The sequence below is a fragment of the Salvelinus sp. IW2-2015 genome, linkage group LG18, assembly GCF_002910315.2.
Source record: "Salvelinus sp. IW2-2015 linkage group LG18, ASM291031v2, whole genome shotgun sequence".
In the NCBI taxonomy this organism is placed as follows: Eukaryota; Metazoa; Chordata; class Actinopteri; order Salmoniformes; family Salmonidae; genus Salvelinus; species Salvelinus sp. IW2-2015.
Genome location: NC_036858.1, coordinates 25,664,924 through 25,685,539, shown reverse-complemented (window position 1 = coordinate 25,685,539; position 20,616 = coordinate 25,664,924). Strand labels below are relative to the sequence as shown.

At 42.9% G+C, this 20,616-nt stretch overlaps 2 protein-coding genes across 2 annotated transcripts in view; both read left to right on the top strand.

Annotated features, from left to right (window-relative positions):
* The window catches only part of LOC111978040 (peroxisome proliferator-activated receptor gamma coactivator-related protein 1), a 144,986-nt gene that overhangs the window by 32,675 nt on the left and 91,695 nt on the right, over positions 1-20,616 (top strand). The gene's annotated exons all lie outside the window — the stretch shown is intronic.
* The window catches only part of oga (O-GlcNAcase), a 35,483-nt gene continuing 28,501 nt past the window's right edge, over positions 13,635-20,616 (top strand). Inside the window, exon 1 of the mRNA XM_024007309.2 lies at positions 13,635-14,377. Coding sequence (XP_023863077.1) covers positions 14,206-14,377 — 172 coding nt within the window. The 5' untranslated portion in view covers positions 13,635-14,205. The remainder of the gene's footprint in view (positions 14,378-20,616) is intronic.

The following is a 20,616-nucleotide window of genomic DNA, read 5'->3' as shown; positions in this document are numbered from 1 at the left end:
CAAAAGCAAAACGTGTAAGTAATTTTAAAGCGAGAGCAAAATTCTGACATGAGTAAAAAATATATTTGAAAACAAATGCAAAAATTGTTTTCAGTTAAACTTTCCCAGCGACCAATCCTATTGAATACATTTTGCCTACGCTCTTGCCTGCATGTACTACCTGTTGGTTACGCTACTCATATCTTTGCTTTCGATGTCTGTTTCTTTGCTTTCACTGCCAGTCTTTTCGATTGCGAGTTTTGGCATTATTTTTCCATGAAGGGCGGGGTTTAGAGGGAGGCGTAGACAATGAGTCTCCATTGGTCCGCTAGTTTTGGAGAGACGGTTCGTCTTAACCCAATCAATGAACGTGATTGTACATTATAATCGGGAAGTATTCAGACCCTTTTTCACACATTTTGTTAGGTTACAGCCTTATTGATAAAACATTTATTAGATCATGTAGATTGAGAGAAATAGACCACCATACCCCATAACTACAAAGCAAAAACAGGTTTTTAGAAATGTTTGCTAATTTKTAAAAATTTTWAAAAGCATTTATATAAGTATTCAGACGCTTTACTCTGTACTTTGTTGAAGCACCTTTTGCAGCGATATCTGGCTTTCGTGACCATTCTACATGGCTGCTAGGTGTTCTTACTGTTTTGTCTAGTGATCGATAAACTCACAAACGCTTGGATTGCTTTCGCTGTAAAGCATATTTTCAAAATCTGACACGATAGGTGGATTAACAAGCTAGGCTGTGTTTTGGTATATTTCACTTGTGATTTAATGAAAATAAATATTTTTATTTATTTTATTTTATTTGGAGCTCTGCAATTCAGCGGTTGTTTACGAAACAAATATTTGGGTGTGTGGGTTGATGATAAGTTGAGCTTCACTGTGCATGTAGAGAACTTGATAAGGAAGCTCAAGCTTAAAATAGGATTTTATTACCGGCATAAGGCTTGTTTTTCTTTTGAGGCCAGGAAGGAGCTGGTACGATGTACATTACTGTCGGTTTTAGATTTTAGTAATGTTATATACAGTATATGCAGGCCTCAGCCACTACCCTGAGAGCACTTGATTCAGTGTATCATGCAGCCCTCAGGTTCATTACAAATCAGAAACGTCTAAAACATCACTGTGATCTCTACAGCGCTGTTGGCTGGTCGTCATTGACCTTGCTTAGGCTTAAACCCTGGTATACACTGATTTATAAGGCCATATTGGGTAAAATGCCATTATATCTCTGTTCTTTTTTAGTCASGTCAGTAAATAAATATAAATTACGGTCCCATTCTGATTTGCTTCTAACAGTACCAAAAATTAGAACAGGTCATGGTAGAAATAGTTTTAGTTACTTAGCTCCGTGGTCCTGGAATTCTCTCCTGAACATTTTAAAATCTAGTTTCATTGGTGGAGTTTAAACACTTGATCGATGTATATATCATAGAAGAGTGTTTTAGAATAATTGTTTTTAGGCCAGCTGTTTTTAGTCAAGACGTTTGTGTTTTTAATGTAAAATGTTTTTGTTGTACTGTATGTGTGTTTATAGTTTTGTTTAATGTTGTGTTGGTGTATGTAAGTTGTTTTGTCGGAAACGTTGATCCCTCTGCTGCTATTGGACCAGGTCTCTCTTGGAAAAGAGACGTTATCTCAATGAGAAAAAACCTGTATAAATAAAGGTAAAATAAGACGAGCGTCGGAGCTGGTGTAGTATGATTCAATCTGAGCCCTGTATTGACGCTTTGCCTGTTTGATGGTTCGTCGCAGGGCATAGCAGGATTTGTTGTAAGCTTCTGGATTAGAGTCCCGCACCTTGAAAGCGGCATCTCTACCCTTTAGCTCAGTGCGAATATTGCCTGTAATCCATGGCTTCTGGTTGGGGTATGTACGTACAGTCACTGTGGGGACGACGTCCTCGATGCACTTATTGATAAAGCCAGTGACTGATGTGGTGTACTCCTCAATGCCATCAGAAGAATCCCGGAACATGTTCCAGTCTGTGATAGCAAAACAGTCCTGTAGTTTAGCATCTGCTTCATCTGACCACTTTTTTATAGACCGAGTCACTGGTGCTTCCTGCTTTAATTTTTGCTTTTTGCTTGTAAGCAGGAATCAGGAGGATAGAGATGTGGTCAGATTTACCAAATGGAGGGCGAGGGAGAGCTTTGTACACGTCTCTGTGTATGGAATACAGGTGATCTAGAATTTTCTCCCCTCTGGTTGCACATTTAACATGTTGATAGAAATTTGGCAGAACTGATTTAAGTTTCCCTGCATTAAAGTCTCCAGCCACTAGGAGCGCCGCCTCTGGGTGAGTGGTTTCCTGTTTGCTTATATCCTTATACAGCTGACTTATACAGTGCGGTCTTAGGGCCAGCATATGTCTGTGGTGGTAAATAAACATCCATGAAAAGTATAGCTGAAAACTCTCTAGGCAAGTAGTGTGGCCAGCAATTTATCACAATATACTCTACTTCAGGCGAGCAAAATCTAGAGACTTCCTTAGATTTCGTGCACCAGCTGTTGTTTACAAATATGCACAGACCCCCCCCCCCCCGCCACCCCCCCCCCCCCCCCCCCCCGTCTTACCTGTCTGTATCTTCTGTGCAGGGTGTGTATCCCGCTAGCTGAATATCCATGTCGTCATTCAGCCACGATTTCGTGAAACATAGGATATTACCGTTTTTGATGTCCCGTTGGGAGGATATTCGTATCGTACCTCGTTTTTTGTAATTATATTTTGTTGCACGTTGGCGAGTTAGATTGACGGTAACGGCAGCTTTTCCCAGTCCCTTCTCCGGGTCCTGACCAGGCATCCGGCTCTTTGTCCTCTGTACCTGCGTCGCTTCCCTTGCAAATAACGGGATGTTTTGAAGAATGTCTGTTACGCACAAGACATTCCGACCGACATTTCTTCTCAGGATGACATTTCTTTATTGTAGAAAAATCTTTTGTCTAATCCGAGGTGAGTGATCGCTGTCCTGATATCTAGAAGCTCTTTTTTGCCATAAGATACGGTTGCGAAAACATTATGTACAAATAAGTTACAAAATAACGCGAAAAAACCCCACATAAGTGGGCCACAGGGCGCCCGAAAACGCTGCCATTCTTCTTCCGCGCCATTTTTGGGTTGCCAATCAAAATCAAATTGATTTATATAGCCCTTCGCACATCACGTGATATCTCAAAGTGCTGTACAGAAACCCAGCCTAAAACCCCAAACAGAAGCAATGCAGGTGGTAAGCACGGTGGGTAGGAAAAACTCCCTAGAAGCCAAAACCTAGGAAAAAACTAGAGAGGAACCAGGCTATGTCCTGGGCCAGTCCTCTTCTGGCTGTGCGGTGTGAGAATTATAACAGAACATGGCCAAGATGTTCAAATGTTCATAAATGACCAGCATGTGTCAAATAATAATAATCGCAGTAGTTATCGAGGTGCTGCAAGTCAGCACCTCAGGAGTAAATGTCAGTTGGCTTTTTTAGCACGTCCGGTGAACAGGTCAGGTTCCATAGCCGCAGGCAGAACAGTTTGAAACTGGAGCAGCAGCAAGGCCAGGTGGACTGGGGACAGCAAGGGTCATCATGCAGGTAGTCCTGACATAGTCCTAGGCTCAGGTCCTCCAAGAGAGAGAAAGAAGAGAGAGAGAAGAGAGAATTAGAGAGAGCATACTTAAATTCACACAGGACACCGGATAAGACAGGAGAAGTCCTCCAGATATAACAAACTGACCCTACCCCGACACTTAACTACTGCAGAAATAACTGGAGGAGACAGGAGGTCAGGAGACACTGTGGCCTCATCCGATGTACCCCCGGACAGGGAAACAAGAAGGATAACCCACCCACTTTGCCAAAGCACAGCCCCCACACCACTAGAGGGAATCTTCAAACACCAACTTACCATCCGAAGACAAGGCGAGTATAGCCCACAAAGATCTCTGCCACCGCACAACCAAGGGGGGCGCCAACCCAGACAGGAAGATCACGTCAGTGTACTCAACCCACTCAAGTGACGCACCCCCTAGGACGGCATGAAAGAGACCAGTAAGCCAGTGACTCAGCCTGTAATAGGTTAGAAGCAGAATCCCAGTGGAGAGAGGGGAACCGGCCAGGCAGAACAGCAAGGCGGTCGTTGCTTCCAGACCTTTCCGTTCACTTCACACTCCTGGCCAGACTACACTCAATCATATGACCTACTGAGAGATGAGTCTTCAGAAAGACTTAAAGGTTGAGACCGAGTTGTGTCTCTCACGGGTAGCAGACTATTCCATAAAATGAGATACTATAGGAGAAAAGCCCTGCCTCCAGCTGTTTGCTTAGAAATTCTAGGACAATTAGGAGGCCTGCGTCTTGTGACCGTAGCGTACGTGTAGGTATGTACGGCAGGACCAACTCGAAAGATAGTAGGAGCAAGCCATGTAACGCTTGTAGTTATGCAGTACAAACCTTGAAATCAGTCCTTGCCTTAACAGGAACCAGTGTAGGGAGTAAGCACTGAGAAGTAATATGATCAAATTTTTGGTTTTAGTCAGGATTCTAGCAGCCGATATTAGCACTAACTGAAGTTATTTATGTCTTTATCGGTAGCCGAAAGTAGAGCATTGCAGTAGTCTAACCTAGAAGTAACAAAGCATGTGGATTAATTTTTCTGCATCATTTTTGGACAGAAAATTTCTGATTTTTGCAATGTACGTAGAGGGAAAAAGCTGTCCTTGAAACAGTCTTGATATGTTCGTCAAAAGAGAGATCAGGGTCCAGAGTAACACCCGAGGTCCGCTGCTACCATTCAGTATTGTATATTTGGCTAGACGACGCTTCTAAACATCAAAGAATTAATTGTCAGATTCAACAGAAGATCTCTTTGTTTCTTGGGACCTAGAACAAGCATCTCTGTTTTGTCCGAGTTTAAAAGTAGAACGTTTTCAGCCATCCACTTCCTTATGTCTGAAACACAGGCTTCTAGCGAGGGCAATTTTGGGGCTTCACCATGTTTCATTGAAATGTACAGCTGTGTGTCATCCGCATAGCAGTGAAAGTTAACATTATGTTTTCGAATGACATCCCCAAGAGGTAAAATATAGTGAAAACAATAGTAGTCCTAAAACGGAACCTTGAGGAACACCGAAATGTACAGTTGATTTGTCAGAGGACAAACCATCCCAGAGACAAATTGATATCTTTCCGACAGATAAGATCTAAACCAGGCCAGAACTTGTCTGTGTAGACCAATTTGGGTTTCCAATCTCTCCAAAAAAATGTGGTGATCGATGGTATCAAAAGCAGCACTAAGGTCTAGGAGCACGAGGACAGATGCAGAGCCTCGGTCTGARGCCATTAAAAGGTCATTTACCACCTTCACAAGTGCAGTCTCAGTGCTATGATGGGGTCTAAAACCAGACTGAAGCATTTCGTATACATTGTTTGTCTTCAGGAAGGCAGTGAGTTGCTGCGCAACAGCTTTTTCTAAATTTTTGAGAGGAATGGAAGATTCGATATAGGCTGATAGTTTTTTATATTTTCTGGGTCAAGGTTTGGCTTTTCCAGAGAGGCTTTATTACTGCCACTTTTAGTGAGTTGCATAACTATATTGTAATTTTCCATTWAAAAAAGTTGTTGGGAAAAGTATTTGTATCATTATTTTGTAGCTATTTTTTTATTAACCATGTCCAATATTTGTTAAGCAATAATAATAAAAAAGCTTAATGTTACTGTTAACTAATGTGAGCTATTCATGCAGTGCAAAGTGCAGTTCCAAAACAATCCAAAGGGTGGCAGCATAGAACACAAATTAATGTTTAGCATCAAATAATGTTCTATTTACGTGCAATATAGCAAGATTGGGATTTTAGGCTGCCATCCTTTGGATTATGTTGAAACTGTGTAAACTCACATTAGCAGTAGGCTTGTATTATAACTGTGGAGTGGGGGGGGGGGTCAATTAGCTACAGGACAATATTTCGACCTATTTAATTACACAAAAACAAATACATCCCCTCCAACACCCCTGTAGTAACAACACTTCACAATTTTACACACATGTACATACCAGCATACAATCATACCATTATACAATCCTTTCACCAACTAAATATTCACAATGTTTGCGAGTTATATTACGCAGTACTTGAATGTTAGTCCATCCATAAAGATTAGAAATTAAATGAAACAGGAGGAGCAAARCTGTCTATGACTTCACTCTTTCCCAGGTGTGTTAGTATGTATATCTTTTTCAATTGTCATGATACATTCTATCTTGGATCATTGGGCTCCTAAACCAGGTATGTAGGCATCTTAATGCACTGAAAGATCTCTCACAGCTGCTTACTGGGATGGTCAGCGCGGCCTGTATGATTGCTTTCAGTGATAGGAACATAGGTTCTATAGGTTCTAACAGTTTATACACACAGGACATGTCAGAAGTGGCATTTTTCTTTTTTGAGAGGTAATGTTTAGCAATAATTACTTCTTCTGGCTTGAGAGAAATATGACATGTTTGTCGTGTGTGGACCTCTATGCTCTCTCTGTACCTCCTGCTACTCTCTCTCGCTCCCATCTCTAATTTGCTGTCTGAAGTATTGCTTTCCTGGAGCTCCTATATTATTACAGAGACGGCATAGTCTCAGAGCCTTCACAGTGAGTATTCTGATCAGACAAACACACATACAAGCAATATACAGTTGAAGTCGGACGTTTACATACATTTAGGTTGGAGTCATTAAAACTTGTTTTTCAACCACTCCACAAATGTCTTGTTAATAAACTATAGTTTCGGCAAGTCGGTTAGGACATCTACTTTGTGCATCACACAAGTAATTTTTCCAACAATTGTTTACAGACAGATTATTTCACGTATAATGCATTGTATCACAATTCCAGTGGGTCAGAAGTTTACATACACTAAGTTGACTGTGCCTTTAAACAGCTTGGAAAATTCCAGAAAATTATGTCATGGCTTTAGAAGCTTCTGCTTGGCTAATTGACATCATTTGAGTCAATTGGAGGTGTACTTGTGGATGTATTTCAAGGCCTACCTTCAAACTCAGTGTCTCTTTGCTTGACATCATGGGAAAATCAAAAGAAATCAGCCAAGACCTCAGAAAAAATTGTAGACCTCCACAAGTCTGGTTCATCCTTGGGAGCAATTTCAAAACGCCTGAAGGTATCACGTTCATCTGTACAAACAATAGTACGCAAGTATAAACACCATGGACCATGCAGCCGTCATACCGCTCAGGAAGGAGATGCGTTCTGTCTCCTAGAGATGAACGTACTTTGGTGTGAAAAGTGCAAATCATCCCAGAACAACAGCAAAGGACCTTGTGAAGATGCTGGAGGAAACAGGTACAAAAGTATCTCTATCCACAGTAAAACAAGTACTATATCGACATAACCTGAAAGGCCACTCAGCAAGGAAGAAGCCACTGCTCCAAAACGGCCATAAAAAAACACTGTGGTTTGCAACTGCACATGGGGACAGAGATTGTACTTTTTGGAGAAATGTCCTCTGGTCTGATGAAACATAAATATAACTGTTTGGCCATAATGACCATCGTTATGTTTGAGGAAAAAGGGGGACGCTTGCAAGCCGAAGAACACCATCCCAACCGTGAAGCACGGGGGTGGCAGCATCATGTTGTGGAGGTGCTTTTCTGCAGGAGGGACTGGTGCACTTCACAAAATAGATGGCATCATGAGGTAGGAAAATGATGTGGACATATTGAAGCAACACCTCAAGACATCAGTCAGGAAGTTAAAGCTTGGTTGCAAATGGATCTTCCAAATGGACAATGACCCCAACATAGTCCACCCAAGGTTGCTTAGCAGTTCAGACGTCTTTTTTCTGTTCCGTATTGTTTGTGTCCTGTATATATATATTTACACCTCTCTTCACTTATCTTTTATTTATTTTATTATCCAAGAACTCAACTACAAAAGCTTTCCTGCAAAAGCTTTCCTGCAACCCGCTTCACCAATTACTAAAAGTAATATTTACCTCAAACTGAAAATCCATCGTGGAAGCCAGCCAGGGGCTAATTCAGAAGCTAGCCTGAAAGCCAACCAGTAGCTACTCCGATAGCTAGCCAGAAGCTAATCTGTAGCTGCCCGAAATTAGCCGGTTTGCTGGCTAGCGTTGGTTTTCAGCTGCCCTCGTGTTGTGTCATCAGCTATTCCTCTAGCTCGATAATCTACCGGCACTTTTGTGCAACGCGACTCGGACCGGAGCATTCCGGGATTTCTTCTCTCTCAGTTTCTTCCCGGATTCCAGCCGCAGGCTCTGGTCACTTCCACTTGACTTCGCAGCTAGCTAGCTGCAAACCGTGTGACGATTGGCTTACGCGACCCCGGAGCAAACTCAAATCATCCTGGAGCTAGCCAGCTGAGGAGTTCCATCACCATCCGGACACGTTTTTTTTGTTGCTGCGCGTGCAGATACGGAACCCACCGGGCCTTCACGTCTGACTGCCGACGTTATCTGCCCGAGGGATTTATCCAACTGGCACCTCCGTCCCGACGTTACCTGAACGCTCACCTGAGGCCCGCTAATCGTTAGCTGTCTTATCGGCTGCTACCTGAATAAGCATACCGGACAACTATTATTTATTTTTATTTTTATTTTTTATTTATTTTTTTTTCTCCTTGGGTCACTATATCATTCTGCCAATTTGGATTGATCCCCTCTTCACACGGAACCCACTACACGGAACCCACTAACTTACGACGGAAACGCACGAGTATCTACAAACAGACCTCCATCCCATGCTGCTACCGACAGCCACATACCCGGCCAGCTGTCTGGATCGCCACGACCCCAACCAACCTCTACTCACTGGACCCTTATTGATCACCGATTAAGCATGCCTCTCCTTAATGTAAATATGCCTTGTCCATTGCTGTTCTGGTTAATGTTTATTGGCTTATTTCACTGTAGAGATTCTAGCCCTGTTCACTATACCATATCCAACTCTCAGTTCCACCACCCCACATATGCGATGACATCACCTGGTTTCAATGATGTTTCTAGAGACAATATCTCTCTCATCATCACTCAATACCTAGGTCTACCTCCACTGTATTCACATCCTACCATACCTTTGTCTGTACATTATTCCTTTAAACTATTTTATCGCCCCAGAACCTCCTCTTACTCTCTGCTCCAGTAGCTCTAGGCGACCAATTCTCATAGCTTTTAGCCGTACACTTATCCTACTCCTCCTCTGTTCCTCTGGTGATGTAGAGGTGAATCCAGGCCCTGCAGTACTTGGCTCCACTCCTATTCCCCAGGCGCTCTCTTTGATGACTTCTGTAACCGTAATAGCCTTGGCTTCATGCATTGTTAACATTAGAAGCCTCCTCCCTAAGTTTGTTTTTGTTCACTGCTCTAGCACACTCTGCCAACCCGGATGTTTTAGCCGTGTCTGAATCCTGGCTTAGAAAGACCACCAAAAACTCAGATATTTTCATCCCCAATTACAAGATTTTCAGACAAGATAGAACGGCCAAAGGGGGCGGTGTGCAATCTACTGCAAAGACTGCCTGCAGAGTTCTGTCTTACTATCCAGGTCTGTTCCCAACAATTTGAACTTCTACTTTTAAAAAATCCACCTCTCTAAAAACAAGTCTCTCACCGTTGCCGCCTGCTATAGGACCACCCTCTGCCCCAGCTGTGCTCTGGACCACTATATGTGAACTGATTGCCGCCATCTATCTTCAGAGTTCGTGCTGCTAGGCGACCTAAATTTGAACATGCTCAAAACCCCAGCCACCCTACAATCTAAGCTTGATGCCCTCAATCTCACACAAATTATCAATGAACCTACCAGGTACCACCCCAATTCCGTAAACTCGGGTACCCTCATAGATTCATCCCTAACAAACTTGCCCTCCAAATACACCTCTGCTGTTTCAACCAAGATCTCAGCGATCACTGCCTCATTGCCTGTATCCGTAATGGTCAGCGGTCAAACGACCTCCCATCATCACTGTCAAACGCTCCCTGAAACACTTCAGCGAGCAGGCCTTCTAATCGACCTGGCCGCAGGTATCCTGGAAGGATATCGATCTCATCCGTCAGTAGAGGATGCCTGGTCATTTTTTAAAAATGCCTTCCTCACCATCTTGAATAAGCATGCCCCATTCAAGAAATTTAGAACCAGGAACAGATATAGCCCTTGGTCTCTCCTGACCTGACTCCCTTAACAACAGAAAAACATCCTATGGCGTTCATGCATAGCATCGAACAGCCCCCGTGATATGCAGCTTTTCAGGGAAGCCAGAAACAATATACACAGGCAGTTAGAACAGCCAAGGCTAGCTTTTTCAAGCAGAAATTTGCTTCCTGCAACCAAATTCAAAAAGTTCTGGGACACCGTAAAGTCCATGGAGAATAAGAACACCTCCTCCCAGCTTCCAACCGCTCTGAAGATAGGAAACACTGTCACCACCGACAAATCCACTATAATTGAGAATTTCAATAAGCATTTTTCCACGGCTGGCCATGCTTTCCATCTGGCTGCCCCTACCCGGACAACAGCAACTGCCCTCCCCTCTGCTACTCGCCCAAGCTTCCCCCATTTCTCTTCTCCCAAATACAGTCAGCTGATGTCCTAAATGAGCTGCAAATCTGGACCCTTACAAATCAGCCGGGCTAGATAATCTGGACCCTTTCTTCTAAAACTATCTGCTGAAATGTTGCCACCCCTATTACTAGCCTCTTCAACCTCTCTTTCGTGTCGTCCGAGATCCCCAAAGAATTGGAAAGCAGCTGCGGTTTATCCCCCTCTTCAAATGGGGGGACACCCTTGACCCTAACTGCTACAGACCTATATCTATCCTACCCTGCCTTTCTAAGGTCTTCGAAAGCCAAGTCAACAAACAGATTACCGACCATTTCGAATCCCACCACACCTTCTTCCGCTATGCAATCTGGTTTCAGAGCTGGTCATGGGTGGCACCTCAGCCACGCTCAAGGTCATAAACGACATCGTAACCGCCATCGATAGGAAACAATACTGTGCAGCCGTATTCATTGACCTGGCCAAGGCTTTTGACTCTGTCAATACCACATCCTCATTGGCAGACATCGACAGCCTTGGTTTCTCTATAATGATTGCGCTCGCCTGGTTCACCAACTTACTTCTCTGAATCGAGTTCAGTGTGTCAAATCGGAGGGTCTGTTTGTCCGCGGCCTCTGGCAGTCTCTATGGGGGTGCCACAGGGTTCAATTCTTGGACCGACTCTCTTCTCTGTATACATCAATGATGTCGCTCTTGCTGCTGGTGATTCTCTGATCCACCTCTACGCAGACGACACTATTCTGTATACTTCTGGCCCTTTCTGTTTGACACTGGTGTTAACAACTCTCCAGGCGAGCTTCAATGCCATATCAACTCTCCTTCCGTGGCCTCCAACTGCTCTTAAATACAAGTAAAACCAATGCATGCTCTTCAACCGATTCGCTGCCTGCCCCTGCCCGCCTGTCCAACATCACTCTTGGACGGTTCTGACTTAGAATATGTGGACAACTACAAATACCTAGGTGTCTGGTTAGACTGTAAACTCTCCTTCAGACTCACATCAAACATCTCCAATCCAAAGTCAAATCTAGAATTGGCTTCCTATTCGCAACAAAGCATCCTTTACTCATGCTGCCAAACATACCCTTGTAAAACTGACCATCCTACCAATCCTCGACTTCGGTGATGTCATTTACAAAATAGCCTCCAAAACCCTACTCAATAAATTGGATGCAGTCTATCACAGTGCCATCCGTTTTGTCACCAAAGCCCATATACTACCCACCACGTGCGACCTGTACACTCTCGTTGGCTGGCCCTCGGCTTCATACTCGTCGCCAAACCCACTGGTTCCAGGTCATCTACAAGACCCTGCTAGGTAAAGTCCCCCTTATCTCTGCTCGCTGGTCACCATAGCAGCAACCTATCTGGTAGCACGCGCTCCAGCAGGTATATCTCTCTAGTCACCCCCAAAACCAATTCTTCCTTTGGACGCCTCTCCTTCCAGTTCTCTGCTGCCAATGACTGGAACAACTACAAAATCTCTGAAATTGGAAACACCTATCTCCCTCACTAGCTTTAAGCACCAGCTGTCAGAGCAGCTCATAGATTACTTGCACTGTACATAACATCTACAATTTAGCCAAACAACTACCTCTTTACCTCTGTATTTATTTTATTACTTTATTTTGCTCCTTTGCACCCCATTATTTTCTGTCTCTACTTTGCACTTTCTTCCGCTGCAAACCAACCATTCCAGGGTTTTTTTTAGTTTATTTTACTTGCTTGTTGTATTCACTTCACCTCCATTGGCCTTTTATATTTTATTTACTTATTTATTTATTTGATACATATATTTTTGTTTGCCTTCACCTCTCTTTATCTCACCTTCACTTGCTCACATTGTATATAGACTTATTTTTTTTCACTGTATTATTGACTATATGTTTGTTTTTACTCCATGTGTAACTATGTGTTGTTGTATGTTCGAACTGCTTCTGCTTTATCTTGGCCAGTTCGCAATTGTAAATGAGACGTGTTCTCAATTTGCCTACCTGTTAAATAAAGGTGTAAAATAAAATAAAATAAATAAAAAAGTCCAAAGTTGTGGCAAAATGGCTTAAGGACAACAAAGTCAAGGTATTGGAGTGACCATCACAAAGCCCTGACCTAAATCCTATAGTTAGTTAGCTTAACGTTATCTGTCAGTGCAGCTTTTGAGTCAACATGTTGAAATGTAWGTTACTCGAATATGGCTTACTTGTGAGTTCAATAACTCTGAATAACATCTTCATGCGCTAACAACATGTGCTATAGTAATAGCATGATAATTTAAAAAAATGGTTCTCAACTTTGCGCGCGCCAACATATATTTTCTTAGGACAAATCAAAAATGACTTTGGAAAACCACTTTGACTCCTCCTCCTAAAGTGCCATCGTACACAGACATTATAGTTTTAAGCAGCACTAAAAGGGTAGGGCAGGCCAGGGCACATGATTGTAGTGTTCATTGCAGTGTAGCCTAGTTTGTTTTACACCATGCCAGCAGACCAAAAGAGTCGGGGCTGAGACAAAAATCAGTCAGGGCTAAAGCCCTGAAAGCACGGGTCTGGTGACTCCAATGCCTATGGGACTGGAGTGCGGAGGTGTCGGGTGAGAGAAAAGCAGGTTGCGGTTTCCAGGGTTAGAGTAGAACAGAAAGTGTTGTATCCTGAAGCAGTGAAGAGAGTGGTAGAGAAAGATGGGTACAGGGTGAGGTTGGCGGCAGCTGCATTGAAGTAGTCGGGATGGAGAGATTTTACTGCAGAATATTTGCAGGGGGTGTTGAGTGGTAGTGTTTTGTCCTCCCAGACCGTTGGCTTGGAGTAGGATTAGATAGGGGTAAATAGTAGAATGGGGTGGTGTTTTTCACTTTTGTGTGTTGGCTAATAGATGGCAGGGTAATTTTCCTTTTCCACAATTTTGTATTACTGGACGTTAATGTAGGTAGGCCGTGACTGGCCTCACACTCCAGTACAGTAGGTGGCGGTGTACGTACCCAAAAGTTGGATGCGAACCGTCAACCCAAAGAAGAAGATGTCCACTATCTTGGTTATGGAACTCTACTATCTTGGTTATGGAATTGTGTTTTGTCACAAAAGTCCGGTTGTGACTGGTTTGATCCAGTCTTCTGAGCATGCGCAATCGGTGTAAACAGGAAGAAGCTGCGAAAACCAGGGAAAATCTAGAAGACGAATATATATTCAACGGGGGGAAAATCATAACGTTCATTGATTACTCGTAATTGTATTATTTTAGCGCACGAATATGTCAACGAATATTATTCTGAATGTAGTATTTTAGCACAGCGGTACACGACGATAGTCAGCAACGTTACATTAGCTAGACTTTTTCTTAATTTTTTACAGATTGGCAACTAACTGAAGCTAGTAGCTGTCGTTTCGTTTAACTAGAAAATAGTTTGCAAGAATCTAATTTGGACAGACAAGTCGAGCAATATTTTTTCACACTGCGGCCTGTGAACAACGCCGGGGATTGTCAGTAAACTAACGTTACACGGTTCATTTCCCCTCTCCTTTCAAGCCGTCCGGATGGCCTGCTAACCTCCTATTGTCGGAGTTTCGGGTCAGACTCCCCTCGTCCAAGCACGTTTTTTCCCCCAAACCCTGTCTGTTGCTAGCTACGAGAACAGACAGTCTATAGAAATGGTTCAGAAAGGTAAGGCGGTGGTGGGGACGTCTCAAGTGGAGGTTGAGGCGAGCCCAAGCTCGGGGCCGTCTGAGGCTGGTTCAGAAGCCCCTGGCTCAGTGGAAGAACCGAGAAGCATCGGGGTGGAACTATCGGGCCGCAGGAAATTCATCAGTGGAGTCGTGGAGGGTGAGTAGAACATATATTGAACAAAAATCTAATTGATTTGGTATAGCTAGTGATTTTCGTGTTATGATTTTGATGCATACAAGATTAGCATACTAGTCAAATGCAGAAAGAATGCCAGAATAATTAGAGAACAATTGTGATAATGCAGGACACTTATTAACACTCCATTGTACTATTAACAACTGCTCAAGGTCGATGACCCATTCGGAGGAATTATGGGTTGTCATTATTTTAAAATCGATCACGGTCTGCTTTCCCAAAAGCATCATACGGCTATCATTAGAAACTTCGTATGAGCATCTTAAAGCTGCAATATGTAACTGCTTGGGCCATCTGACCAAATTCACATAGAAATGTGAGTTATAGATCTGTCATTCTCATTGAAAGCAAGTCTATAAGCAGAGATCTTGTGTGCAACTGCAGCCTGCAATTCGGGGCGTTCCTGCATGTGGGTATTCCACATGCAATGGGATTCATGAACACCCCCCCTCGAGCATCCCATTGAATGTATTATCAGATTTTTTTTTGCCTCCCGGAGTCCTCCTTGCTAGCTAGTGGGAGCGAAACCGGTAGAGAGTGTTCTTCGCTCCCGCCTGCCGAACACCTGCACTCACTGTCGTTAACAGAACAGTGGGAAAACACTGCCTGACAGGCGGGGGAGAAAGGACACTGTCTACCGGTCTCCTCCCTCCTGCTAGCACAGCAGGTGGGAGGCTGGGGTGACACCAGGATGAAGGACACGGTCTACCAGTGTATGGCTACCTAGTTACCGTTGTCCCTCCCACCCCTTCTTCTGGGTGGTTTATCAGCGGCTGGCATACAACGTGATTGTGCATTAACGCCACCTACTGTACTGGAGCGCTCCCACCTCCCGCCTGTCCTAGCTTCAAAATGTACCGATAGAGAAGCATAGAGGGTGTCCTGCAGATGCAGGAATACCCACATGCAGGAACGCCACTAATTGCAAGCCGCAATTGCACTCTTCTCCTAAGAAGCTGTAGATCTGAGTCACTTTAATAATTCTACCTACATGTACATATTACCTCAATTGCCTCGACACCGGTGCCCCCGCACATTGACTCTGTACCGGTACCCCCTGTATATAGCCCCGCTGTTGTTATTTACTGATTTTTTTATTTTTATTTTATTTAACTAGGCAAGTCAGTTAAGAAGAAATTCTTATTTACAATGACGGCCTACCAAAAGGCCTCCTGCGGGGACGGGGGCCCTGGATATGTTTTTTAAATAAGAAATACAATATAAAACACACATCACAACACTACATAAAGAGAGACCTAAGACCACAACATAGCAAGGCTGCAACACATGACAACACAGCATGGTAGCAACACAACATGGTAGCAGCACAAAACATGGTACAAACATTATTGGGCACAGTCAACAGCACAAAGGTCAAGAAGGTAGAGACGACAATACATCACACAAAGCAGCCACAACTGTTAGTAAGAGTGTCCATGATTGAGTCTTTGAATGAAGAGATTGAGATAAAACTGTCCAGTTTGAGTGTTTGTTGCAGCTCGTTCCAGTCGCTAGCTGCAGCGATCTGAAAAGAGTAGCGACCCATGGATGTGTGTGCTTTGGGGACATTTAACAGAATGTGACTGGCAGAACGGGTGTTGTATGTGGAGGATGAGCGCTGCAGTAGTTATCTCAGATAGGGGGGAGTGAGGCCTTAGAAGGTTTTATATATATAAGCATAAACCAGTGGGTCTTGCGACGGTTATACAGAGATGACCAGTTTACAGAGGAGTATAGAGTGCAGTGATGTGTCCTATAAGGAGCATTAGTGGCAAATCTGATGGCCGAATGGTAAAGAACATCTAGCCGCTCGAGAGCACCCTTACCTGCCAATCTATAAATTATGTCTCCGTAATTTAGCATGGGTAGGATGGTCATCTGAATCGGGGTTAGTTTGGCAGCTAGGGTGAAAGAGGAGCGATTACAATAGAGGAAACCAAGTCTAGATTTAACTCTAGCCTGCTGCTCTTTAATTATTTGTTTTATCTCTCCAACGTTATTGTTGGTTAATTAAGGGCTTTTAAGTATGCATTTTACTGTAAGGTCTACACCTGTTGTATTCGGCGCATGTGACAAATAAAATTAGATTTGATCTGTTCTAATTGTTCTCTCTGTTCTATGTGAGCTATTTCTTAGCTTCCCTTTATTAAGTTTCGATCTTAAGTTTTGTACACCAGCTTCAAACAGCTGAAAATACAAGAATTTTGGTTATGGAAAATACATTTTACAGCTCTATAGAATGTACAATGATTCTCTACACTGCTTGTTTTGTCACATAAACTGAAATTAGGTGAACTATTAGAATTTTAGAAACCTGGAAATTGCTCAGCGTTTCCTGCATAGTGCATCTTTAAATCTTCGAGCTGTTTCCCAAAGCCATTAACTTTGTATTTGAAAAGTTCGTAATCTAACGCCTGCCTCAGACCACTCGTTGAATCAAATCAAATTGTATTAGTCACATGCGCCGAATACAACAGGTGTAGACCTTACTGTGAAATGCTTACTTACGAGCCCCTAACCAACAGTGCAGTTTAAAAAATATATGGTTAAGAGATAAGTAACAAGTAATTAAAGAGCAGCAGCAAAAAATAACAATATATACGGGGGTTGCCGGTTCAGAGTCAATGTGCGGGGGCACCGGCCAGTTGAGGTAGTATGTACATGTAGGTAGAGTTATCAAAGTGACCATGCATAGATGACAACAGAGTGGAGGTGGTGGGGGGGCAAGGCAAATAGTCTGGGTGAACTAGATGTTCAGGAGTCTTATGGCTTGGGGGCAGAAGCTGTTACACCGCCTGGTTTAGAGGTCCTGAATGGCAGGAAGCTTGGCCCCAGTGATGTACTGGGCCGTTCGCACTACCCTCTGTAGAGTCTTGCGGCTGGAGGTTGAGCAGTTGCCATACCAGGCAGTGATGCAACCAGTCAGGAGGATGCTCTCGATGGTGCAGCTGTAGAACCTTTTGAGGATCTGATGACCCATGCCAAGTCTTTTCAGTCTCCTGAGGGGGAATAGGTTTTGTCGTGCCTGCTTCACGACTGTCTTGGTGTGCTTGGACCATATTAGTTTGTTGGTGATGTGGACAGCTCTCAACCTTCTCCACTGTAGCCCCGTCAATGAGAATGGGGGCGTGCTTGGTCCTCTTTTTCCTGTAGTCCACAATCATCTCCTTTGTCTGATCACGTTGAGGGAGAGGTTGTTGTCCTGGCACCACACGGCCAGGTCTCTGACCTCCCTATAGGCTGTCTCGTTGTTGTCGGTGATCAGGCCTACCACTGTTGTGTCATCGGCAAATGTAATGATGGTGTTGGAGTCGTGCCTGGCCGTGCAGTCGTGGGTGAACAGGGAGTACAGGAGGCGGCTGAGCACGCACCCCTGAGGGAACCCCGTGTTGAGGATCAGTGTGGCGGATGTGTTGTTACTTACCCTTACCACCTGGGGGCGGGAAGTCCAGGATCCATTTGCAGAAGTAGGTGTTTAGTCCCAAGATCCGTAGCTTATTGATGAGCTTTAAGGGCACTATGGTGTTGAATGCTGAGCTGTAGTCAATGAATAGCATTCTCACATAGGTGTTCCTTTTGTCCAGGTGGGAAAGGGCAGTGTGTAGTGCAATAGAGATGCCATCGTCTGTGGATCTGTTGGGGCGGTATGCAAATTGGAGTGAACAGCTAAGTGCATCATTAGATGTTTTTTTTTTGGTTTATCCGCCTCTGTTTTTCTTTGTAATGACAGTAAAAAATATTGTTGGCACCTTCAATTATAGCAAATTTTTTCATAAATAGTATATTTCAACACTGCCTACTAAACTAAACCAACCAGATCTCCTGTACATACCCCTTGTGATGAAGGTAGCCAATGGCCTGCTTCTATCTACGATGTAAACACAGCCTCTTGTGAATACGCTAGCTACTGTCTGATGAAGAGGAAAAGATATAGGTAGCTAGCTTCCAGACTGAAATAAGAAATATATGTTTGAGTGCATTTGAAATATGCAGCGTACAATATGAATTGTCTTGTTCATATGAAGAGGTAACTACGTTGACCATTTAGCCAATTTATTGAAAGCTAGCCAATGTTAGACTAGCCTTCTACTGTAAATGTCAATTTGTGTTTCATGAGTTATCTCTTTGTCAGTGAATTCAATTGTTGAATCATGTTTTGGCATGATTATCTAATTTCAAGTAACTAACTGCASGCTTAAAGAAATTCAATCATATACTTTGAATGGAAGCCCAAATAAAAGCCTGTAGATATAAAGGTGTGTCATGTATGCTAGAATGGAGATTTAAAAATGACCGTTGCATATTAGCCAGTACATATAGCATACCTTAAAATACAATATTCTCTAAAAACATTTGTACAATGTGCTCTGTTAAGTTACCAGAGTTTGATTTCTAAAACAGATGAGTTCTCAAACAGCAGCTGCCCTATACCATGGTGAGCATGCATAATGTTGGATGCATTGTAATTTAAGGTATGGAAAATGAGGAAGAGCCTGTAGGATTATAAAAAAAGCAGTTGGGAAATGAATGTTTGACTTTCAAATACTAAATGTTCATTGAATGGGAGTATATTTAGGTGGTTTAAATGATTACATTTCCTACTAACCTTCTAAAAGTTGAGTGCTAAGATCTTGTCAATAAATTCATTATTCTACTAACTACGACTGAGTGTGAGACATGTTTTCCATAATGTACGTTTCATGCATATACATACAGACAAAGAACACCATCACACGTACTGTTTCACCATTTATTGAGTATGGAGGTAAATAGCCAAAGTGTCTTAGGTAGTATTTGAAGTATCTAAGTATAGTGTAACCTACCAATCCATGTATATCAAGTGCCGTGGAGGGCACAATCTTACAATGTTGCAGTCCAGAAATGAGAGCTTTACCATCTATGCCAAAAACCTGGGCCACTGTTGGAGGCTACAGTCGTGGCCAAAAGTTTTGAGAATGACGCAAATATACATTTTCACAAAGTTTGCTGCTTCAGTATCTTTAGATATTTTTGTCAGATGTTACTATGGAATACTGAAGTATAATTACAAGCATTTCATACGTGTCAAAGGCTTTTATTGACAATTACAAGAAGTTGATGCAGAGTCAATATTTGCAGTGTTGACCCTTCTTTTTCAAGACTAGAGGTCGACCGATTAATCGGAATGGCCGATTAATTGGGGCCGATTTCAAGTTTTCATAACAATCGGAAATCGGTATTTTTGGACACCGATTTGGCCGATTTGTTTTATTAATCTTATTTATTTAATCTTTATTTAACTAGGCAAGTCAGTTAAGAACACATTCTTATTTTCAATGACGGCCTAGGAACGGTGGGTTAACTGCCTCGTTCAGGGGCAGAACGACAGATTTTCACCTTGTCAGCTCGGGGGATTCAATCTTGCAACCTTACATTTAACTAGTCCAACACTCTAACCACCTGCCTCTCATTGCACTCCGAGAGGAGACTGCCTGTTACGCGAATGCAGTAAGCCAAGGTAAGTTGCTAGCTAGCATTAAACTTATCTTATAAAAAACAATCAATCATAATCACTAGTTAACTACACATGGTTGATGATATTACTAGTTTATCTAGCGTGTCCTGAGTTGCATATAATCGATGCGGTGCGTATCGTTGCTCCAATGTGTACCTAATCATGAACATCAATGCCTTTCTTAAAATCAATACACAGAAGTATATATTTTTAAACCTGCATATTTAGCTAAAAGAAATCCAGGTTAGCAGGCAATATTAACCAGGTGAAATTGTGTCACTTCTCTTGCGTTCATTGCACGCAGAGTCAGTGTATATGCAACAGTTTGGGCCGCCTAAGTTGCCAGAATTGTACGTAATTATGACACAACATTGAAGGTTGTGCAATGTAACAGAAATATTTAGACTTATGGATGCCACCCCTTAGATAAAATACGGAACGGTTCCGTATTTCACTGAAAGAATAAACGTCTTGTTTTCGAGATGAAAGTTTCCGGATTCGACCATATTAATGACCTAAGGCTTGTATTTCTGTGTGTTATTATGTTATAATTAAGTCTATGATTTGATAGAGCAGTCTGACTGAGCGATGGTAGGCACCAGCAGGCTCGTAAGCATTCATTCAAACAGCACTTTCGTGTTCTTCGTTGTGCGTCAAGCATTGCGCTGTTTATGACTTCAAGCCTATCAACTCCCGAGATTAGGCT